This window comes from Zychaea mexicana (genome assembly GCF_025766255.1).
Source record: "Zychaea mexicana strain RSA 1403 chromosome Unknown BDB00scaffold_35, whole genome shotgun sequence".
Classification (NCBI taxonomy): Eukaryota; Fungi; Mucoromycota; class Mucoromycetes; order Mucorales; family Lichtheimiaceae; genus Zychaea; species Zychaea mexicana.
This window is the reverse complement of record NW_026516698.1, coordinates 183,502-206,956: the sequence shown is the minus strand read 5'-3', so window position 1 is coordinate 206,956 and position 23,455 is coordinate 183,502. Positions and strand designations below refer to the sequence as shown.

The following is a 23,455-nucleotide window of genomic DNA, read 5'->3' as shown; positions in this document are numbered from 1 at the left end:
TGTTCTTCACGACTAAAACAGTGACCAAATGAGCGACAGCGATATAATCAACAAGACCAAGACCATCATCAACAAGTCACAGAAGGTACAGGTATCCAGAATTTCCCACAAAGTCCATCACAACAGTGAATTTCACTCCAAACTTGGTGTTGAGGCTGAATAGGTTAGATGTGTTCAAGCATAGATTTTTCGATTGCTGGTGAAGTTTGATCGATTTGCTAATCATAGCCCTTTTCCATTCGTTGCTAGAAATATCCACCTTGACATTAGATGAGCATTTCAAGATCATATCAATCTTTCGACCATAAGCTTGGGACATATCACTGGTATGGAATATTGCCGTGTTCATTGCGATAGCCACCTTCGATGACTGCAAACTTGTTTCACCGTCAGTAAGGATCACGCCAGAGTCCACCAGCAAGGTATCTAGAATCGAAGCTAACCGCCGGTAGAATGTTGCTTCACTTTCATCACGTTTCTCCGACCAAAGACATAGGTTGTTCACCATTTGTTCGATAATGGCCAGGTTGGTATATTGCTGGGTATTTCGTTTGTGACCACTGATCAGTACTGCCCTGGTTACCATAATATATTCGAGAATACCATCAACATCTGAGTGAAAGTCAAGAATTCGTTCGATATACCCCAAAGTATCAGGGTCCAGTTGAGAAGTCTTGGGGATGTAATCAAGTCTGGTTTCCAAATGGTTGGGCAAGGACGATAGGATGACCTTCGACATATCGGAATGAATGAGGTTGACGATCCCCGAAAGGTGTAATCTATTAAATAAAAGGCATGAGATAAGAAATATGACATATATAGAGTACTTACTTGATGGCTTCTTCTTATTAGATGACAAATGATCCGATAGAAGCTTGCTGGCAACAAATTGTTGTAAAGCCCCTTTGATCGATTTACCATCATAGTTCAAGTTTTGTAAAAAAAAGATTTCTTTCTCTGTCAATGATTGACCATCAATCATCTGGTACATAGAAATAATAATAATAATAATAATAAGAATGAGCATATCATGACCACCGAGCATCGTTAATAAATAAAAATCTTTAAAGTTAATTTCTTAAAAAGATATATCATTTCGAAATTAAAATTAATTAATTAATTTTTAATTTCTTTGAAAAAATAATTATTTTTTCTTGATAATAGTTTTTGCTAAGACAAAAAATTAAAAAAAATTATGGAAAAACAAATATCTGTGAATTCTGCAATACCCAAAATTAAAATTTTGGTTGAGAATTCAGAACCTTTTTCTTCTTTGAGAAAGAACTATAAAAAGAAGCACTTCATAAGTTGAGAACTTACGAATTTTTTTGAGGTTCAACAATACTCACCTCTTTACTTTTTTTTTACCTTTTTGTACGTCAGTCTGTGCAGTTGGAAGTCTCGATGATCAGCACTAAAGATGTCATCAGCACCAGGGAAAAGAAAGCCGTCGTTATCATCGATGGTATCTTCAGCATGTTGACCAGTATCATCAACAAGTGGATTGGTCGTATCATCCATAGGTGAGCTGCTGGTGGCATCGTTAATAGATGCGTTGGAAGACTCGTCAGCAGGTGCATTGGTCAAGGTCAAGATGTGGCGTGATGATGTGGCAGAATCTGCCAAAGATTTCAAGCCTTCTGTTTGGTATCATAAGCGTGTTTGTGCCTAATAAACAGTAGCAGAAGACGTTAATAATCTGAAGGAAGCATTCTTTATTACAAAAAGATATACCAAGGTGGTGATAGCATTCTTGACTTCTACCCATTTTTGTTCATTGTACGCGATCTTCCTACGATAAAAAAGCAGTAGTATCTTTGTGATATAACAATCGTCCATTGTACTTACTTTTGGAGGAGGTGAGGGTCCTTGTTTTGCCTGTTCAACTCTAGTGCAAATTCTCGTCGCCACTACGCAAACAGTAGATCCGGGGACTTGCCTTGGAATCCATAGGAGACAGCCATAATGTTTTCTAGACTGCTGTTCACAAATTCATTGAAATCTGGATTCTTCTTGTTTCTGACATAATCAATGAGAAATGAGAGATTCATTTTGGTGACAAGTGCAAACAAAAACGTGAGAAGCACAATGATCCCAATGAACAACAAATGTACTGAGCTTGAATTTGTAGCAGTCACTCAGAAATCAGCTGATGCTGAAAAAAAAACACAAGTTGGTCATGATTCTTTTTTCTTCTGAACTCTGACGCTTTTCCTCATGACAAAGGAATCCACTGGTCTCCGGCCCAGATGGTAGTGGACCCAGTCTGCGTCCTAAGTGAAGTGTACTTGGAACCATTTCTCCGGCGATGGAACCTGACACAGTTAGCGCATGTCAAGATGGGAAACTTTCATCTCCAATACAGTAGATTCTCTAAAGATTCTCCTTCACTGACCATCCTCAATCACGTGTGTAGATTTGGACAATGTCACTTCTTCACCAATGATGTTATCTCTTGGTTGAATATCGTTCTCTCTCTCTCCCTTCTTTCCATTCCTTCTTGTTGGTCAACTCACTTAAATTTTTTGGCCAATCAAATATGAAGAAAACGGCCAAATTATCTAATCCAAGCAGAAAACAATAAACCAAGCAAACATTATAAAAAACCTGTATTTCATTTTTCGCTAACCTGTCCCAAGTTGTGTGACCGATCCCAAAATTGTTGCAAGAACTGTTAGCACAATATCATTTTTTTGTATTTATAAAACTACAAAAGGAGTTCGTTGAGGCAATCGTCGATGCGACCTGCATAATGGCTGATGAAACCAGCAAGGTCCTTCTTTGTAACCTGGAGGCATGCTTCGGTAATCCTTTGCGTTGAAGTTTCATTGTCCAAGAGCTTGCCTCTTTTGACCAGGTTTTTCACAAATGCCCAAAACTGTTCAATTGGATTTAGTTTAGGGGAGTAAGGAGGTAGATAGACGCAGTTATAGCCTTTTTCCTTGATGAGCGCTTCAATTTTTTCATTGCCATGGATGGGAGCATTGTCCATCACCAAGTAAACCCCTTTCATTGATTTGAATTTGTCCAATTCATTCATCAAGCTCAGCAAAAATGCTACATAATGATTGGCTGTCGTACCTAATCCAACCCTTGTTGGTTCCGACTCGTCCCCGAATGTGGTACGAACTACCTAAACTGCGCTTTATTCTCATTACAGTCGACGAAAAAAGGTTGACCTAAAAAAAATAATTGGATGAAAATGGATCACCGATTTTGAAAATGGGTCAGCCAATGAAAAATGGGTCACCAATAAAGAAGTGTAATGTATGCTATTTATTTTGTTTCTTATAATCCTTTTTCACAATTCAAACATCTCTGCCAGAAGGCCAAAGAATGCTTTATCCAATTTTCGCAATCTTCTCTGCTGATGTGAAGTGATGCGCTGCGATTACGGTCAGAGATTTTTTCATTCTGCCTGACAGAAGAAGGATCGTTATTTACAACAGTCTTCAGCTTGGACCAAAACTCTTCGATTGGATTTAAAAAAGGAGAATAAGGTGGCAAAAAGAGAAGTTTATAACCACGTTACCCAACCCAATCTTCAATAAGTGCAGCCTTGTGAATGGATGCATTGTCAAGAACTAGATATTTGTAGCTCATGTTAGCCGCATCCAGTGTCGTGAGGACCTGCTCTATGTATTCAAGGAAGTCACTGCTGGTAGTACCTTTCCTCTTGGGGGCCTGAGATTTCTCACCAGTTTGAGCTCGTTTTCCACTCCTAGCACTAAGTACAACTTCTTTTCTGGATAATGTGATTAAACCACTTTTACAAATAGCACCCAAGATGCTGACATTTGCTCCCTTCATTTGAACATTAATTTTGCAATGTGTTCCAGCCTCAGACCATCCATATGAGCGATGCATACTCCTGTTAAAGCCAGCTTCATCCAAGAATACACATTCATTCATAAAGTCTATGTTCTGGCTAACCCAGTATGCTACCGCATCTCGTCTTTTGGCAACAGTTCCGTCCTTGTTCCTGCCATAATATCTAGGAATGATACGCTTGTAGGTTAGGCGACACTTCTTCTTCATGTGATTCTCCGCTGATCTGGGGGTGATCTGTATATCTCTAAATTCTTTTGACAGGTGGTCTGTAACAGTTTCAACTGTCAATGTTGGCTCATTAGCCAGCAGCTCAAAGATAAATACAGTATGTTCGTCTTTGAGTATTGTGGGTCGCCCCTTTCCTTCTTTGATTGCGATAGAATCAGGGAACCCTTTTTCAGCTATTTCGCTTGTCATTTGATTCCACTGCTTGACTTTACGAATAGCTGTTGACTTGGAGAGCCCTACCTTTCTACCCGCTTCACTGATAGACATATTCTCAGACTCTTGCAACAAATTGATCAAATTGACTACCTTTGCTTCGTTCTTGGTAATGTATGATCCCCTTTCCTTCTTCACAACATCAAGGGAGGGCTCCTTGGAGTGAGGTTTGGTCTTCCTCTTAGCTTCTTCTTGTGCTGCATTTACTGCTGCAGTTTCTTCCCAGTCCATATATGATTGTATCATCACAGGTACTGTCTTACTGTCAAGATTGTATTCTTCGTTCATGTTGAGCAATATGAAAGAATTGAAGAAGAGAAAAATAAGAGAGAATTCGGCCAATCCTCATTACATTTCTGTATTGGTGACCCATTTTCGTACTGGGTGACCCATTTTCAAACAATGAACCATTTTCGTCTTAGTGACCCATTTTCAAATTATGACCCATTTTCATTGGCTGACCCATTTTCAACCTTTTTTCGTCGACTGTAAAAGCCTGTAAATTTCAGGAACCCAACAGAAAAAATAGAGATGGTACTTTGTTGTTTCCCGAGATCCTGTCCATTTTGTCAAGTCTCGGTCGACAATGGATTCCGAATTGTGCATGAGGTAGGACAATGTATGAAAGTTTTTCGCTTTTGGAAAACGAATAACGAGCAGAAGGAAATAGGATGACCACTTGATTGCATTTCACGATCGCTCACCGGGTGCAAAAGTTCATCTGCTCATTATACCCCGTGCTCATATTACTACGGTTAAAGCGTTGGACAATAGCCATGTGCCTTTATGTAAGAAGAAATAGTCGTAGTCGCCCAGTGTCTATGCGGGTTTTTTGATGAATTTGGATATTCCATAGTGGAAAAGATGATGGATTTGGGAAGAAAACTCCTAAGTGATCAAGGGTTCAAACCGGATGACGATACCCAGGCCCGGTAAGCAGTTCGCATTCTCTTTCTCTTTCTCTATGTGTTGATGTGCATGGCTCTACCAAACACTTTCCATCGAGAGCCCCACCCCACCCCACCTCCCCCCCCCCTCGGTTCCGCGGTCAGGCAACCTCGTTTTTTGTTCTAAATAAAGCACCATACATGTAGTTTCGGCTTCCATGTGCCTCCATTTAATTCCATCAACCACTTACATATGCATGTACAAGGTCTGCCGTACAAGAATACCCTTCGCAAATGGAAGTACACGCGTGGATGTCCTTGGTATGCTGAAGCGTCGCATGTCCTTGAGAGGTTGCGGCAAGGTTTGGAAGCTTTGTGATAAAGAACAATGAATGATGAATCACTACTATAAACCTGAGAGGCATGTTGGTTGAAAGCAACAATTTTTCCGCGGGGGTTTGGGGGTGGGGGTTACTGAATGTGGGGGTGGAGTGGTAATTTGAAGTGGGGTAGTAGTACTGTCGTAGCTTGTGGAGAAGTGTGTGGGCACTATTTTATGAGGATTTCATTGGTGGAGAAGGAATTTGTTGCCCTGATTTTTTTTTGAGGGCCATCCTATTTTGCTTCGGCTTTCATACAGGCTTCTCTTTCTCTCTTTCTTTCCCGTTTAAAACGCCATATCCTCCTCTCTTCTCCTCCTTGTATCTCGTTATAAGTAACAACACGTCTCGACCGCTCTTCTTCTAAAACCTTTGTTTTTGAAACGTGTGTAAGTCGGAACAGTCGACATGAAGCTTCGGTTTTTTACTCTTTTATTTCTTGCTTGTCACTCAACCTAACTCGTCTTTTGTATGTGTGTTGTGACAGTACTTCTTTCGTGTAAAAACCTAACCACAGCAAACGTACATACCTACTATTGTCCTTTCCCGTACTCGCACGCGTTGGCACCATCAGAGAAACGAACAGTGTTATTATTGAAACAATACGGCCTGTATATACAACCATGTTCGACCAACTCAAGAGCCTATTACGCCGGAGCAGCAACAACCTCACCAGCATTGGGAAGCGACAGTCATCATCACAAGCCCATGCCAACAATCAGCAGCAACAACAACAGTACAAGCACGACGAAATCAAAGCAGAATCTGTCAAACACCTTGACAATGCCAACAATGAAGGGCTCAACTATGCCGGTTTAGAAGGCTACAATCTTCTAGAAAAACTGGGAGAGTATGTCTTGATTTTTCTACCTTCTCGCCTTTGTGCAACCCTGTCCCGCTCTCTCTTTCTGTCCTCTTGTAGATACGAGACTGGCATTAAAAGAAAGCGAGGGAGGATGAAACAAGGCTATTGTATGTATGCACATGTATACTAAAACTATCTACACATGCGTGTACCATAGCGGTGCATTCTCCAATGTATACAAAGCTATCGACAGAGAAACAGCCAAAGTGGTGGCCGTCAAAGCTGTCCGCAAATTAGAATTATCACAGACACAAGTAATGATACCCTTGGATTACTTATATTGCCATTACTACGATACTATTGGCACGATGCATAAGAAAGGGAAAAGAATAGCTAAAAGAAAGTGCGGGGGAATAAACTTCTCCTTAATTCTCTGTTTGTATCTTTGTATTAGAAAGCAAGTGTCTTGAAAGAAGTGCAGTTAATGCAAACAATCAATCATCCGTCGATTGTAAAGCTGTACCGATTTATCGAAACAAGCGAGGTACCGTGACCGAATCACCGGTCAAATTATACACATGCACAAAACGCTACCTACTGTAACAAGCTAACCAACAACGATCCATCTAGCACTACTTTCTCATCTTGGAAATGTGCGAAGGCGGTGAACTGTTCCATCGCATTGTGAGGCTGACCTATTTCAGCGAGGATTTGTCTCGTCATTGTATACGGCAAGTAGCAGAGGGTATTCGATACCTGCATGAGGAAAAAGGAATAGTGCATCGGTAAGCCTTTAAGCACCAGATAGTCAGTGTTGGCCGATCATACCTTGACTCGAAACTGACGTAAACTTTGTATCATCCATTCATCAACATTAGCGACATCAAACCCGAGAATTTGTTGTTCGAACCCATTCCATTCATGGAACGCATGTCACCTTTACCACCTCAACAACCGGTGGATGGCGATGAACCGAAGGAAGACGAGGGTGAATACGTCGAGGGGTATGGAGGCGGCGGCATTGGACAAGTCAAGATTGCCGATTTCGGTTTGTCCAAGGTGGTATGGGATTCGTCAACACGCACGCCATGCGGAACGGTCGGATACACTGCGCCTGAAATTGTTCGGGATGAACGTTACTCAAAGTCAGTGGACATGTGGGCACTCGGCTGTGTCCTGTACACTCTGCTCTGCGGCTTTCCTCCGTTCTACGACGAAAGCATCCAGGTGCTGACCGAGAAAGTAGCCCGCGGACAATACACGTTCCTGAGCCCCTGGTGGGACACTATTTCAGATGCAGCCAAAGATTTGATTTCGCACTTGCTTTGCATTGATCCGAACGAACGCTATACCATTGACCAGTTCTTTGAACATTCATGGATGAAGGAAAATGTACCCAGGGTAAAGTCTCTTCTCTCTAGACTATGGATTAACAAAGTGCAAAGGATATATGTATGCTCATATTGATTCCCTTTTTTTGTCAACTATCAATAACAGACAATCACAAATGAGAAACAAACGCATGCATATAGAGAAGTGAAGGAGGAGGCGGGGGATGATGATGACGACGAGGAGACACCCGATTCGTCCACCACCACAACCACGACAGATACTGACGACGAAGTGAAAACCGACGCAGGTCCCGCAGCGGCGAGCATGACACCGTCAGCCCCACGTAATATACCCACTGCAACACCTCCTGGCGCCTGTGCACCAGCGCCGCCGCCGCCAAACAGCGGCCGACGCATCTTTTCGCCTAGCATTACATCCATGAAAGAGATGTTTGACGTTTCTTATGCAGTGCAGCGAATCGCAGAAGAAAAACCACGGCGGAAGAAAAACCTGTCGTCCACAGACAATGCACGTGCCATGTTCGCCAAAGCGCTCAACGCAGACGATGAGGAGGATACCAACGACGAGGACATGTTGAATCAACGACTGCGACAACAAAATAAAAACATGGCAGATTTACAACAACAAAATGGAGGAGAACGTACGTTACAAGATGAAGAAATGGAAGAGGTCCGTGCACAGCTCGACAAAGCACTCGCTATCCGAGACAGCAGCACACAACTGGCACCACCGCCTTCACAAGAAAAAGGCAACAAATTACTGGCAAAAGCAACACAGCAGAAAAGGTCCAACAAACTGTTTGAGTTGAGCATTGACAATTCGACAATAATCGGACGGCGGCGCAAGCCTATAACACCACCGGCAGAAAATAATAGTATTGACAATGACAGCAATACCACTACCACTACTAATGATGATACTACCATCACAACCAGTACTACTGCTAGCACTGCTGCTAGCAATGACATAAAAGGCTAGGCCGCTGGCACGGACGCCCTGAACAACGTGATTTCTCCCCATACAACTATACACCCTGCTACTCTTCCTTCACCTCCTCGCTCTTCCCCAAAGGTTACACCCTCTACCACATTCATATTCCTACCTTGTTTCATACGCTTCATATACCATCATTACCATTGTATCATCTGACGTCAAACACTTTTCGGACTTGTTCTTCCCTCCCTTTCCCAACTCATGTTCGCACAATCTATATATAATTTCTTTTTGGCATTAAATCGTTTTATTATTTTTTTTGTTGCTGCAAAATAGTTAGTAAAAGAGCATCTTGATTAAACACATGTGTGGATATAGTGATGTGTCATCAACACAGATCAAGATCTAGCAAAGGAGCATGTGATAGAGAAGATAAGGTGCTCTTCAATACCGTAGGAGCACGACAAGCAATTTACAGCTGCTATGTAGTAATATCTACAATGAGATAACTAGAAAATATTTTGTATCATATCAATAAGTGCATCCAGTACAGAGTTGGAGCCAATTTTATATGATATTATCAAATGCTTTTATGTATTACTATTATTAGTACTGCTGTTATCACATATTTCGTTATTACTAGTACAAAAAATAAAATGAGGAACATCATACAATATAATATCAAGATGTTTTTACAGTACTATATTATTATTGCTACATCCACATGTTTTATGATAATGTTTTTCGTTGAATATAGCACACCATAGTCACTCAACATCTATATATATGAAGTAATAAGACCTTTGATCCAAAACCAGTTCTTCATGCTATATATATATATATATATTTGCTTGGGGCAGTTATTATTGTTAGGAAGAAGATTTTCTGCACGTATTTACTCCGGTGCAATTTATAGGAAGAAGATCTTCTGCGCTTATTTGCACTGCGGTACTTCGAAGTAATTATTATTCATACTCACAGTCTTTAAAACTACGAAGCAACGTGAAAATACCCAGCCGTCGATTCGATAACAAAGAAGAGGGCTCTGAAGCTACGGTCAAATCAATGACAAGTAAAAGGTTCAGGACTTCAAACTGTACCGCCGTCAATTCGATAACAGGCGCTTTCATTGTGTATACATGCAAAAATTTTCCTACCATACTGTAAAGGTTCATCAAGGTAGCGAAAGTATATGACACAACATATAGAAGTTACTGCAACAGTTTATCTTCTATGAAAAAAACTGGCTCCTGAAGGACAGATGTGCCACGCAGCGAAGCGGAGCGGCCAGTTTATACTATAAAATAATAGCAAGAATAAACACGTTACCGTTTCGTTGTAAGGAATGAGGTCATTTTCGTTGACCCAGATACTGTTGACCTCATCTTGTCCTTTATATTCCATACCATCTACATCTTTAACGTGAGCAAAGCATTGGAGCTGGAAGTTACCGTCTAATGCTACGGTCTTCGCATGATTCTACCAAATATTGATGAAGGACGCAAATGTGTGGATACAGAATTAAAAAGAAGAGGTATGATAAGAAATATATGATGTAGTAGGGAAGAAAGGAAGAGCCGGAATAGACATATTCAAAAGTTTTATATTTAAACTTAAAACAACAAAAAAAATGTATCATTACCACGTATCTGCAACCGGGACAAATGCCGTGTTGCTCTCTCAGCTGCTTCTTGAGGCTGAGGAGAGTTCTGCCAAAACTGGCAGTACATCGTTTAAGCGAGACTTGAACGACGCAGGAACCTAAAAAGCCAACAAGAGTATGTTTATATCCTAGATAAAAGTTGCCTCATAAACGATAGTACCTCTTTCTCAAAATTGGCTTCAGCCCATTTGGCGGTGTTGTGCACCGAGACACTGCAAATGCCTCTAATATATGGTAAGGGCAACAAGTGCGATCAGCATTGCCTCAAAGACCTTCCAACGTCCCAAGCTACGCTCTTCCAAATAGGTTCTGATGCCCTTCAAGGTTCCAAATGCGTTCTTCTTTCACACCACTTCTTGTCTTCTGTTTCTTGATCTCAAGGGTGTAAAAGCTCTGGGTAAGTTCATTTTCCTCTGGACCGACGTACTAGCCAGGCAAAATGACGCGTTCTTCAATACCATTGAGGACTTTATTTTTCCGGCCAAAACGGCTTACAAGTTTCGCACTTGCTGCATAAGCATTATGGTTGCTCAATTGATCAAACAGAAATAGCGCTTGACAGTCTGGATGAAGTGCTTCAAACAATGTGGAGCTAATTGCTAAAAACGGCCATCTTTTGGAAGATTTTTCTTGCTCTTTTCCGCGTTTTTGTCTTTTGTCAGGAGGAGGCATACTTGAATAATAAGAAACCATAATAACGCGACACCCGCCCTAGCAAAAAGTGAAGTGAGGTGCCATAGGGACCGCTGAAATTTCCCTGGCATCTGCCTCGGGTAAATATAGTGCCGGAGTAAATTCCCTGGCATCCTTTGGGAAAAATGATTACCCGGGGATACCTATACTACCATGCACCTTTTTTCGCGTTTTTTTTAAAAACAGGTATTTTATATAGGTGAGAAAAAGAGATGAATAAAGTTAAGAAAAGTTTGACAAGAAATTGAAAAAAGCAGAATATTCTATAATAAAAGGTTTAAGAAAGAGATCATGGAAAGTGGGATTGTATACGGAAAAAAAGATGGAAACCATAGTTATGCATGCCGCGTGTTAGCATTTGTTTCGCGGTAAGTGGTGGGCAACGTGCGTCTGCGGCGTAATTGGGCTACATCACTGAGGTATTCGTCGATGTGGCCACCTGATAGTTGCTGATTGAACCGGTTGCGTTGCTGTTCGTTTATGCTAGCTCTGTATAAATCAGCAACTTCATCAAAACGCCTGTCTTCTTCTAGTTGTAACACCAGTCGTCGTCGACGCTCCCGGCTCCGTTGCATCTCTATTTCAAAGTTGCGCGATTCTTGCTCCCTATCTGGAAGAACTGCAGTTTGAAGAGAAAGGAGGTCGCTTTCTGTTGTTGATTCATCATCACTGATAAAGATGATGCTTTGTCGGGAAGGAGGAGGAGTAACAGGAGCAATATTGCGATTAGCAGTAGCAGAGGTGCGGGTCGAGGTCGTGGTGATAGTAGTGATAGTAGCAGCAGCAGGAGTTGTAGTGTGGATGATGCTGGCATTTGTGGTATCGCTGTTGTCATTGTCGTTGTCGTTAGCGAATCCCAAGTCTCTAAAAACGTTGTTGGTGTACTAAAAGCAGTAAAGAGTTATTTATCATTCTACATAAAAAATTACAGCACACTACGATTTCTTAATATATATATATATATACCGGTCTAAACGAAATAAACGGAACACTGGTTTGTCGCAAGATGAAATATGTTCTAGCTGCAAGTCGTCGGTAATTAGAACGCTGGACTAGATGCTTGCAGATTAGATACCGGTTTTGTAGGTAAGCCGGGCAGCCACAGGTCCAATTTTCAATAGAAGGTAAGTACAGTCGATCTGCCTGTATGTTCTCTGGTGTACGATACGCCTTATTCCAGTGTTTAACAAAGTTGTACGCCCATTTGGTGGGCTCGTTACCAGCAACCGTCAAGCTATTGAATTTGTCTTTTACTTTTGGAAAGTACTTGTCGCAAATAACGTATACAAGCATATCCAAGCGAGCACGAGGATGTCTGTACAGGTAGTTACATTTAAGAACCTTCCAGTGTGCTTCGATAAAGTTGTTGGCTCTGCCATACGGAATCCGATTTGGAACAACGCTACGCGCCCACAAACGCCATTGGTTGTATGTATACCAATGCTTGTACATATATATCCAAGCGTCAATTAATCGCCTGGCGCGGCAGTATTCGTAAACCTCTCTGGCAGCACTCTGGTGGATTTCATTGGCAGTTTCGTATTGATTACCTACAACAAATGTAGAGCGATAACATTTAAGCAAGAGCGTGAACTTAAGCAGCGACAGGTTTAATCCGCTAGTAATATGTAAGTATAGGATACTACCATTAGGTATCAATGGGTGTCTGTTGTAGTGCTTTCTTACGAGATCGATGATAGCATCTCGATCTTCTTTTCTGCATATGACACCTCTACGACCGCCAATTGATGGGGTGAAGTCGTCACCAATAAAGCCAAACTCGGTTCTTGCTGCTAGGAGATTGTATGTTGGAATACTTGTGGATTTATTCTCGCCTAACTTTTGGCTTATGCTCTTGGCAATATGCCAGATGCAGAGTCGTAAATAACTCTCGCCAAAGACTTGCTGAACGGCATTGATCTGAGATCTGTCTTTGTCGGAAAACACGAAACCAGGATTTAGCCCGAAGTCTTTTAGTCTTCGTAAGAATGCTGCCAATGTGTTGGTTCTTGTGAGTTCTGGTGCTCCTTCGAACGAAGTATAGACCAGATACCCAATGGGATATCCAACGCCATTGGTCATTGCTACGATGCCAAACAACTCGCAGCCCGCACGATTGGTTTTGAACGTCGAATCGATGTAATACTCTTCAACGTATTGGCATGATGCCAACTTTTCAAAAAATGGAGTGATAAATCCAACAGCAACAGCATGATCATCTCGTCTCCAAAACATCTAATATTTATTTAAGTGTATAAGATTCTATATGCTACGTTTGATTCTATCTGTCTCTAGCTTTTAAAGCAAAGAGAAGGTTGATGGTTAGTAATTATCATATCACATACCTCCACAAAACCAATGTTGTTGTATCTTCGAAGAAGCAGGCGAGTTGATATCATTTGGTCGTCATGCAAGCGGTACATTGACTGGAATCCTACCGACCACCAGTAATATACCTGCATGGTCGTGAGGCTCCGCGTCATGTCAGGATACCTTGTTTTTACTGCCTCGTACAAAGTCGACGCATCGATACCCCGTTCTGTTGCTCGCTCGGTTATATATTGTCTTACAACCATAGGTACAGCATTTCGTCTTGTTTCTCGATCTGAATCCACTCGATCGTGAGTAATCGGATGTCGAATGTTAAGTTCGATATAGCCGAGCTCCTTTTTAATAGTGCCTTTTACGCGACCATAGCATTCAAAAGCTGGAAGCCTATGATTCATGCGTACAAGGAGATGTTCGGCTGTCTGTTGTTGTATCTCCTGGGATCTGTGACAATATGCTCCGAAGGAAATGTTTGTCGAGAGCTCTGGATCTCCAATATTTTTAATAAGATATGTGTATTGGTCGCATCGGTGCACTTCCTCCAATATCCTTTCAACTAAATCAGCTGGATCCATCGCCTCCATATACGGTTCAATACAGATATAACCATGAAATGCATAAATCTGCAACAATATTGGTTACTTATCTAAAGGATACAATTGGTCTATTACAAAGCTACACATACCTCGCTTCCGTCAGTATCTGCATGAGCAGGGTAAACCTCATGCAACTCATCCAACTGCAGCATATCGTCCAAAGCAACGATTTCTAGAGGCGTTCGCTCAAAGCGGCAAGGGGAGCAAGTCCTAAAAGGCTTTATTGCACCTCTGAACAGGCGTCCTGGTTTGGCCTGGTAACAATCAGTACACTCGTAAGTGCTTTCCTCGTCAAACGTGCCTTCCGCAATTGAACGAATCTGTGGATGACCAGTGTTGCCGCGATTACGAAGACGAAATGCATCACCGGTAATGGGGTTGATCGGTGCTCCACCAGGAAAAATATCAGTGGTAATGTCACTGTTCATTTCGTGTACGAGAAAGTAGTAATAGGAACAAGGATGAAAATAATTATAACAAACAAAAACAAAGGCAAAAAAAATTGGTGCATGGTGGTATAGGTATCCCCGGGTAATCATTTTTCCCGAAGGATGCCAGGGAATTTACTCCGGCACTATATTTACCCGAGGCAGATGCCAGGGAAATTTCAGCGGTCCCTATGAACCGCTCGTCAAGGACCTTTCCAGGCATGTCGCACAAAAAGGGAACCCGACTCTCTCTGTTTCTCAACTTCTTCGTGTCCTCACACTGACTGAACTCTAGCACAAGAAATATGATTTGGGGCACACACGCCACACACATATAATACATTGGGGTGCGGCTAACAAGGGTAATTACTCACCTCTTCTTTTCACTTCCTTCAAACTTTTCCCTTCAAACCTTTCCTTCTTGCTAACGCAAGCCCTTTCCTATTCATTTTTTCCTCTTACAGTTCCATTGTTTGGTTACAATGCGATCTCTTTTCCTCTCACTCCTTCTAGTCAGTTTGATCGCTTCAGCGGCAAAGGCTGCCATGATCGATTATCTCCGAGCCCCCTATAAGCTCTGGTCTCCATCAAGCGAGTACAATATCACGACGTTGGCACCCACGCTCAATGTCACTGAAGTAGCCATAAATTGTACTTCTACCATTCGTCAAGCCACACTGCGTGCCAATGAAACCCATATTACATTGCAAGGCATTTCTGCAGACTCCAACGAGGCATGCTTTGCTGCCAATGTTACCAGCCGGCCTGGTAGCTTTATCCGTGCTTATACGAAGAAGATAACACGAATTCGCGATTATGATAACAAGTTGCACCGCGGCAAAGTGTGTGACCTCGACGTTCCCGGTTGGTCGCAGATTATCTACAAGCAGCGCGATGTGGATTTGACTATCCCCTTGACAAATACGACCGAGATCAATTGTAACAACTCGAATAGCCCTACAGATACACCGGTTCCGACTACCACTACGACACATGCGCTAAAAACCACTACAACGACAACGACACTCCGCCATACAACTACTACCACGACAACCCACAAGCCCACGCCGACCGAGAAGCCGGATGACGACAACGACGACGATAGAGGCAGTGCTGATTGGATTAGTGGCCAAGTGACCTTCTTCACGCCCAACCAAGGTGCTTGTGGAGATTGGAATGATGATGACGACATGATCGTTGCGCTCGGTAAAGCTTTTGTCTTTCTATTGCATTTCTTATTGTTGATTTGCAAATACAAAAGTGCTAAATTTATGAACATGTAACAAACGTAGGCCCCGATTGGTACGGTAACATGAATGCGGTAAGTCATCGTTGTACACTATATCTGTATTTTTTTTTTGCTGTTTCATATGCTAAATGTATACATTCTGTCAATAATGGTAATATACCAAATAGGTGAGCAAGTACTGTGACGAGAAAGTGCGTATTACAGGCCCTAGAGGAAATTCCATCACCGTTACAGTTAAAGGTAATTATAACTATCCTCAATTGCTAATATAATCATGGCAGAAGAAGAATATCAGCCTATATTGATTATCAAAAATACCTATTAACTCTATTACTCTCACAGATGCATGCCCGCCCTGTGACAGTGGACATTTAGACTTATCACCTGCTGCATTCAAAAAACTCGGTGAGTTTGACACTGGTATTCTCAAAGTCAAATGGCATTTTCTATAAATAATAAAATCATACGCATCTCAAATTCATCATTTACACTACGTACTACATACTACATACTACATACTACTATTGGTTGCTCTACATATATTGTGTGGGTGCGCGATATCCTCGACTACTTTCCATATCGCTTACACCCCGCTTTGACGAAGAATACCATTTAGAGGGATATGATATATAGGAATTATTAACCATAATTTAAGCTACATGTAATTTATAACGGTTATTCCAGGGTTCAGATGGCATGCATAAGACACGCAACCATAAAGTTGTAAAAACAGAGAAACTATTGCTGTATCAATGGTGTAGAGGCAGTACCTCATTAGCTGCTTCTTTTGTGATCCGGATAAAACTTGACGTAACAGTTTATGCAAATGAACAAAATTACAAGTCAGCATCACGATATAGATGGATGACAGTAAGACCCTATAAACCTGCTTGTATTTATTGTTCCTTTATGCCAAGTGCAATATGATTTTAAGCCTAAGCTCTTTTTTTAGATGGCACCTCAAGCCTACAGATGTCTGCCTTGTGACAATATTATGAATACGATTCAACAGTAACTATATTAGACGCTTATAAACAGCATGTTCGGATTAAGAGTGCAGCTATCGACCCATCATAATTTCTTTTCTTGGAGCATAGTATTTATAGAAGCATCATGTAACAAGTATTGCTTGATACATAGTAATCAAGGTATGCGGATCAAAGCATCTGCTAATCCACCACATTACTTCCGGAACATTGATGTTTACGGTTATGATAGTGTTGTGCTATCTCATTTTTGCTGTAGTCCTCTTATGACATGCTGCTGCGTACAACATGGCATTGTCGAGCTTTCATCCAGCGTTCAGCTAGGGCCCATTCACTTAGAATACAAGCACAACACTGGAAGCAAAGATGTATGATGTGCTTTGATCCCACGCATTCCATCAATAGTAGCAACAAAAAGAACGATAAGTCAAGTAACCAACCTGTCATCAGCGAGAAGCTAATAGGCCTGCTGGTACTCGTGAGAAAGAAAAGATGAGATGTTCCCCAGTAAGCATCCAGCGTCTTCTTTATTGATAGAAAAATAGCGGCTGGGAAAAACACACAATTTAAATGCTTTTCACGACTGGCTTTATAAGTTTTCTGAATGCTGCTTCGTCCCCATTCGTCTCCTTGTCATCTTCCTCTGCTTCGGCTCCTCTTGTCCTCCTTTTCAAACCGCACCGCCAGCTCTTTTTGTTTGGAAGCATTATGCTTCCACCATCCACCCTTCCCGTGCCTTCTTTGCCGCAGCTTTTTCTTTGCTTCGCCTTCTACTTCAACTACCACTCGTTCTCTTTGACTGCACCCATTCCTCTCGCTGTTTACCGCTCTCTATATATGTGTGTCACTCATTTCTTTATTATTTTCTGCATGTGTCAACTTTTATATTTCTTTATGAACAGACAGTGAAGTCCCATGTCCCAGAGGTAATCCTCTCCAGTCGAATACACCGTTCGCTTTCGCTACTAGGGAAGTGGATCCGTTTGCTGGCGCTACTCAAAGGCAGCTCAATCTCACACAATCGCCTAATTCAATGGGCGGATCGACGTGAATTTAGCATTTGATGGAAAGCCGCTGAAACGTATTTTAATACAATTCTATTAATGATTATATGTATTATAGTAGTCGGTATAAAAGGCAACTAGATCTAGCTTGTAGAGTGCGTGTTATGCTGATTCTATACGTGAGAAAGACAGTTTAAGAACACAACATGATCAACTTGCTCCACCAAGTCCAAGAGAGCTCCTGCTGTTGCAAGACAAACTTTCTCTACATAAATTTTCTGATGTGCCCAGTACTGATATTGCTACGCAACGGGTTTCCCCAGCTGGCGAAATTCGGTTCTATCTAGCGGAATTTGGCCAGCTGGCCACGAGTTTGAAACCCCCTACTATATTACATGGTCTGTGCATAATGTTTGCGTCAACCAGTTGCCTAGCTATTATGTTTAGAATCGATCAAATCATTGCAAAGTAAAAGTAATTACGAGTCTAATGTGAGCCATTTGACATTGTCAGCATTGTATAAGAACAAGGACATAGCACGCCAAAACACGAGTTCTTTCCTAACTGTCAAATGAAGCGGCGAAGACGATTGAACACAGTCAGAAAGAAAATGGATATTGCAAGGTGAAGCGACACGCAAATATCTTCACAAGGAAAGAAATTGTAAATGAGTTTGAGCAGGACATAAAGTAAAAGAGCAGGTTTTAATTCATTGTAATATTAGAGTAAAGAAACATTTTATAAAAGACAAAAGTTATCGTTATGAATATCAATAGTCGAAGAGTACAAATTTTATTAAAAGAACACAATCAGTGGACAATAAAGACAAATAATAAGAACGCGATTTTACAAAGTGACCTCAACAAGCAGTTCGCACAACCTGCAGGCTATACAAAAAGCATGAAGAAAGCAAGAAGAAACAGAAGAAGTATGTAAAAGGGGGAGGAAAAGAAAGCCACCAATGCCTCGGCCTGGGAGTCCCAGTCTCCCAATTATTTGGCTGGGTCAATCAACCACAAACCCAGCCATCATGGTACAAACGAGTGGGAACCATGACGTACGCTACGTTTCGAGAGTCAAGTGCAAGCAATCGGTTGTGGATTGCCTGTGAGTGGGGAAGGGGGAAGGGAAGGACGGAAGGAAGATGGAAGGGTAGACGGAAGGGAAGGAAGGGAGGGAAGGACGGAAGGGAAGAGGAAAGGGAAGAGGAAAGGGAAGGGGTGGGGGAAGAGGAAAGGGAAGGGGTGGGGGTAGGGGAAAGAATTGACTCTCGAAACACCCAAAAAAACAGCCATTTGCTGCTGTTGTCGAATGCTGGAGGAGCTGCTTACTGGATACTCGGATGCTGGGAGCCGAACACTGAAGCTGGGAGCTGATTGCCGAGTGTCGATTGCCGAGAGTCGAATGCCGAGAGTCGAATGCCAGAGAGTTGATCGCCGAGAGTCGAATGCCGAGAGTCGAATGCCGAGCGTCGATTGTCGAGAGTCAAATGCCGAGAGTCGATTGCCAGAGAGTTGATTGCCGAGAGTCCAACGCGATCTACAGAGGCACCTGGCTCCTCATTGCGAACCCCGCCATGGCAGACCAGCCGTCATGGCAGACCAGCAGACAAGGCATCCAACCGAAAGTACGCTACCATGTTTCCATGGCAAAAACAGAGAAGGATTTCTCCGTCCTCAGATCTCGCCTGAAGACCGGTTGCGACCAACACCGTTGAACGCCAGACTAAAGAGCCCCAAGCAGGGACCAGTTGTAGGCAGCCAGGGGAACCACGGGAAAAAGGCTGAGACCAGGACCGACAGAGGCAAGACCAGGACCAAGGGAAGAGCCAGAGCGAGGCAGGGGAAGACCAGATCCAAGGGAAGAGCCAAGGGAGTGAAGGAAAAAGAATTTTTTTTTTTTTTTTTGTATGGAGGTTTGAACCTCAGAAGATAAATTTATTGCTGTAAGCCGTACAAAAGTAGAGGGAAGAACAGCGGCCTCGGAGTTGTAAAAAGAAGAAATAATTACATGTGTATGGATTAACAGACATATTTCTGAATGGCATTGATTGCGATCGACGCAATTTTAGCCGAAAGAAAAGGGGAGTTATTGAAAATGAGGTCCCAATGACCTCTCCATAAGGCTAATAAGGTATAAGCAATAATAGAAAGAAGCTGTTTGTGTGTGAAGGAAGAGTATGGGGGATCGCCAGTAGTGATAAAATGAAGGAACGCGGAGGGCCGGGGGTCCTGGTGGCATAGATGATTCCATACATGTTGCCAGACTTCATATTTTTTGGGGCAGAGTATTAGAAAGTGAGGTAAAGTGTCAGTGTGAGATTGGCAGATCCGGCATAAGGCCGAAGGCATAAAAGATTGGTTAATGTTGAAGAGTCTTTCTGCTGTTGGGATCGTAGAATGGTATATGCGGTAAAGAATGTTGCGGGCAGCGGCGGTCCATTGGTGTGGCCCAAAACCGTATCCAGTTTTTCGCGTGGATGGTAGTGCCTGTGGTTGTGGGTGCCAAGTATTTTCGGTATTTTTTGGTTTGCCAAGTCTTGATGCCCTGATGGTGCTTGATGGCGAGGGCTAGTGGCTGGAAGGTAATGTCGTGGCCTCCAGCTGGATGGTCCCTGGGAAGACATAGGCGAGCAAAGAAAGGGCGCAGAAAGAATCTGAATTGAGTAATGTCGTTTCGAAGCTGATTTAAGAGTGTGGGGTGTTTAATAAACTCGCCTTTGTGGCGATCCCTAAGACGTAGATGGCCTAGGGTATCATCAAATATAAAGAAATCGTTTACAGCACACTTCTTGAATCCCGGCCTTTTCGGTGGTAGGTTGGTTGGTGACGGTCGAATTATCACTGATAATGGTATCTGTAGTGCTGTTGCTGGGGTGAGAGTGTGGATATCATCCCAGGAGAGGTCCAGTGCGTCAATGGCCCGTAGCACCAAGGTAACAGGAGAGGCTGATTCGTACTTGTTTTGTTTGCGGCTGTCTGGGGAGAACAGAAGTAGCCGATGATCTGCATAAAATTTGTGTATTGCCAGTATCTGCTGTATCAGGCAAAGAATGTGTTGAGGGAAATGGCCTGAATAATGTGGGCGTATTTGTTTTTTTTTTGTGGATTCAACCCCCGAGCTTAAAAACACGTCACTTGGCCTGTGATTCGTCAGTCAAAAACATGTGAGAAAGCAAAGGGTAAGGAAGAAAAAAACATGTGCAGAAGAAGAGACATGGTCAAGCGGTCAAGAAGAAGGCGTATGTGGTCCACGTGTATTGAGTGTCCTACGAAATATGTTTCACCGGTATCATGCAGGGCGTGCCCCGACGGTGTCGCCGCCTGTTTTTGAATAGGAAGATACCTGCACCCGTCAGGCCACAAGGCGCACAGACAGGGTTTCAGTAACAAGTTCCCAGAGAAAAAGTAAATGGCAGGTGCCGGGAATGGTTGACGTTGTAAAAAATAAAAATTACTGATATTGTAACAAGAAGCTCACATGAAAAGAAGTTATATTCACCAAGAAGTAAGGATGCAAAAATAGATGACCGTGCAGTACATGTGCGCCAAAGAAAAGTGTATGAAAAAAAAACGACAAGGACAAAGTGGTGAAGCTCGGTAACGGTAGGAGAAGGAGGATCTGGTTTACAGCCCTTCTATTTGATAATAGCCTTTAACAAACAGACCTGGGCCGGTGTTGGCTGCCTCATTCTGAATGTCGACTCCTTTATTCCCGAATCACAGCATTGTTCATGACAAAATCAATGTCACTTTAGCAACGATCTCGAATGGCAACTATGTTGCTCAATGCAAATGTCTTTATTGTGCAATTAGGAGCGAGAATGACGAGTCTCGCTCGCATATATGAAGAAGTCTTACAACAATACTGTATAAAACACGCACAAATAAGTTCAGCGAACGAGAAGCATTTTTTATTTGATACATGATACTACTAATCAATAATAGGGTGTCGATGTCTTAGCTTCCCTGCTCTTGAGCAGGTACTGACAGGAGCAACCACTGGAAGGTGCATCGACATCTGCTCCCGTAACCCTCTCACCACAAAGCTAGGGTCTTGTCTTGGTCGCTTTGTGGATCACGGAAGGTCGATTGGTATTGAGATGCCCAGTCCGGTCTCACCAATCGCGAGTGCCTACAAAACAAGTACCACCCACCCACCCACCCACACACACACACACACACACTTACCTTCAACCACCTACCTTTCACCTTCGTCGCCTGTGCCTACAAAACAAGCACCACCCACCCACACACCCACACACACACACACACCCACTTACCTTCAACCACCTACCTTTCACCTTCGTCGCCTGTGCCTACAAAACAAGCACCACCCACCCACCCACCAACACACACACTTACCTTCAACCACTTACCTTCAACCACTTACCTTACGCCTCCGTCGCCCATGCCTACAAATCAAGCACCACCACCCACCCACACACCCACTTACCTTCAACCACTTACCTTACACCATCGTCGCCCGTGCCTACAAAACAAGCACCACCACCCACCCACACACCCACTTACCTTCACCCACTTACCTTACGCCTTCGTCGCCCGTGCCTATAAAACAAGCACCACCACCCACACACACACCCACCCACACACGACCTACAAAACCCGCGTTAGCCCCCCTCCCTCCCCACACATCCATAGAAAAAAGAGAGAAAAAAAGAGAGGAACTTACCATATGTGATCGTGAAAAAGTGAAAAGTGAAAAGTGAAAGAAAAAGCGAGGAAGCAACACGCTGCGGAAAATGGGTGTCTTTTTATGGGCAAAGTTCATTTCCAAAAAGAACGCTGGTCTGGGCCCAATGAGATTCTGAAGGGATGCTTGCTTTTTTTTCCTTTCCTGTATCTTTTTTTTTTGCGTACAAAAAACTAAAATAGGCAAAGATAAGCTCCGTGCTCAACAAAGCGCACAACAATGACAGACGACAGTAACACGATCACAACGCGCATTATCACACTTTGGCACTGTTTTTTATCTTTTTTTTTTTTTACTTTCTGTGTTCGCGTAGTTCAGTTCGCGAAAATAATGGAAAGGAAAAAAGTTTTATTATTCCAATGCACATCACGTAGTTCAGTTCGCGAAAATAATGGAAAGGAAAAAAAGTTAGTTCGGAGGATACGTTCCGAGCCAATCTGGTTTGCTTTTTTCGCATGTATCATACTTCACGCGCACCCTGGGAAAAGCAGACAGATAGGATATACGATCGACGCTGTTTTTCTTAAAAAGAATCCCTTTCTCTGCATCCACCACGCTTGCCAGCTTACGATTATCGTTCGTTAAGCTGACCACCGAGCGAGCTCAATGCGAGACTAAAGACGACAAGCAGTCTAAAACCACACCTCCATAAGCGTATACAGCGTAGTGTTTTCGCTCGGACGAGTGACGTCCCCCAACTTTGGTTCCATCCCCCCATCCAACCCCCCACCCCCAACTTTATTCACGGCCAGCACGGAAGGTGTGCGCATGAAGAAGCCGAGCATGACAGCAAAGTACAATGGAGACCCTGCGCAAAAAACATCGTAACTTGGCCTCAGAGCCTCGAAAAAACAAGGGTTGAGTATGTGCGTGTTGCTACGAGTCTGCCCATTGCGCTGGTTGCGGTTGTGTGAAAAAAGCGCTGCGAATCGCTTCGCAAGAGCAGCCGCCATTTCGCTCGGAATTGGTCAAAATGGGTGACGCGAATAAAATAAAATGTGTTTTGACATGCTTGTCCTGGCAACAAGCGGCTTTCGGGAACGTGGATTGTCATGACTACTGAATGCCATGGCAATGAGCAGGTTTCTTATGCAGCGTTGTTAAGCAAGCCTCATAAAGAAGGATGTTCACTGTGAGTGGTAAAGAAATCATGGGTGGAGTGAAC

At 42.8% G+C, this 23,455-nt stretch overlaps 9 protein-coding genes across 9 annotated transcripts; 5 read left to right on the top strand and 4 right to left on the bottom strand.

Moving 5' to 3' along the window:
* Window positions 1-399: 399 nt before the first annotated feature.
* Window positions 400-2,076, bottom strand: BDB00DRAFT_946021 (uncharacterized protein; the record flags this gene model as incomplete). Its single annotated transcript, XM_053129512.1, has 4 exons — window positions 1,849-2,076; window positions 1,735-1,792; window positions 1,369-1,640; window positions 400-426 (listed from the first exon to the last, which is right to left on the bottom strand). The coding sequence occupies exons 2-4, from the start codon at window positions 1,766-1,768 to the stop codon at window positions 400-402; spliced, it is 333 nt and encodes a 110-aa protein (XP_052979834.1). The 5' UTR covers window positions 1,769-1,792; window positions 1,849-2,076.
* Window positions 2,077-3,788: 1,712 nt separating this feature from the next.
* BDB00DRAFT_975489 (uncharacterized protein) lies at window positions 3,789-4,060 on the bottom strand (the record flags this gene model as incomplete). Its single annotated transcript, XM_053129911.1, has 1 exon — window positions 3,789-4,060. A coding segment is annotated over exon 1 (249 nt), but the record flags the coding sequence as incomplete, so codon positions are not given.
* Window positions 4,027-4,344, bottom strand: BDB00DRAFT_731994 (uncharacterized protein; the record flags this gene model as incomplete). Its single annotated transcript, XM_053118330.1, has 1 exon — window positions 4,027-4,344. A coding segment is annotated over one exon (318 nt), but the record flags the coding sequence as incomplete, so codon positions are not given.
* Window positions 4,345-4,732: 388 nt separating this feature from the next.
* On the top strand, window positions 4,733-5,612 carry BDB00DRAFT_822567 (HIT-like domain-containing protein). Its single transcript, XM_053123476.1, has 4 exons — window positions 4,733-4,881; window positions 4,943-5,060; window positions 5,129-5,204; window positions 5,367-5,612. Exons 1-4 carry the CDS (start codon window positions 4,804-4,806, stop codon window positions 5,536-5,538), a joined length of 444 nt encoding a protein of 147 aa, XP_052979831.1. The 5' UTR covers window positions 4,733-4,803; the 3' UTR covers window positions 5,539-5,612.
* Window positions 5,613-6,905: 1,293 nt separating this feature from the next.
* BDB00DRAFT_366958 (kinase-like domain-containing protein) lies at window positions 6,906-8,943 on the top strand. The gene is made up of 3 exons (XM_053117103.1): window positions 6,906-7,129; window positions 7,223-7,745; window positions 7,842-8,943. The coding sequence occupies exons 1-3, from the start codon at window positions 6,996-6,998 to the stop codon at window positions 8,673-8,675; spliced, it is 1,491 nt and encodes a 496-aa protein (XP_052979830.1). The 5' UTR covers window positions 6,906-6,995; the 3' UTR covers window positions 8,676-8,943.
* A 5,774-nt stretch (window positions 8,944-14,717) lies between these two features.
* BDB00DRAFT_822542 (RlpA-like double-psi beta-barrel-protein domain-containing protein-containing protein) lies at window positions 14,718-16,092 on the top strand. Its single transcript, XM_053123475.1, has 4 exons — window positions 14,718-15,544; window positions 15,631-15,659; window positions 15,755-15,827; window positions 15,930-16,092. The coding sequence occupies exons 1-4, from the start codon at window positions 14,821-14,823 to the stop codon at window positions 16,037-16,039; spliced, it is 936 nt and encodes a 311-aa protein (XP_052979829.1). The 5' UTR covers window positions 14,718-14,820; the 3' UTR covers window positions 16,040-16,092.
* A 2,237-nt stretch (window positions 16,093-18,329) lies between these two features.
* On the top strand, window positions 18,330-18,834 carry BDB00DRAFT_822541 (uncharacterized protein). The gene is made up of 2 exons (XM_053123474.1): window positions 18,330-18,717; window positions 18,779-18,834. Exon 1 carries the CDS (start codon window positions 18,340-18,342, stop codon window positions 18,511-18,513), a length of 174 nt encoding a protein of 57 aa, XP_052979828.1. The 5' UTR covers window positions 18,330-18,339; the 3' UTR covers window positions 18,514-18,717; window positions 18,779-18,834.
* On the top strand, window positions 18,591-19,095 carry BDB00DRAFT_822539 (uncharacterized protein; the record flags this gene model as incomplete). The annotated part of the gene is given in 3 exon segments (XM_053123473.1): window positions 18,591-18,643; window positions 18,654-18,729; window positions 18,869-19,095. The coding sequence occupies 3 exon segments, from the start codon at window positions 18,608-18,610 to the stop codon at window positions 19,093-19,095; spliced, it is 339 nt and encodes a 112-aa protein (XP_052979827.1). The 5' UTR covers window positions 18,591-18,607.
* Window positions 19,096-19,510: 415 nt separating this feature from the next.
* Window positions 19,511-22,272, bottom strand: BDB00DRAFT_928883 (uncharacterized protein; the record flags this gene model as incomplete). Its single annotated transcript, XM_053128943.1, has 7 exons — window positions 19,511-20,551; window positions 21,619-21,711; window positions 21,782-21,803; window positions 21,874-21,895; window positions 21,970-21,991; window positions 22,124-22,145; window positions 22,266-22,272. The coding sequence occupies 7 exons, from the start codon at window positions 22,270-22,272 to the stop codon at window positions 19,939-19,941; spliced, it is 801 nt and encodes a 266-aa protein (XP_052979826.1). The 3' UTR covers window positions 19,511-19,938.
* Window positions 22,273-23,455: the final 1,183 nt, after the last annotated feature.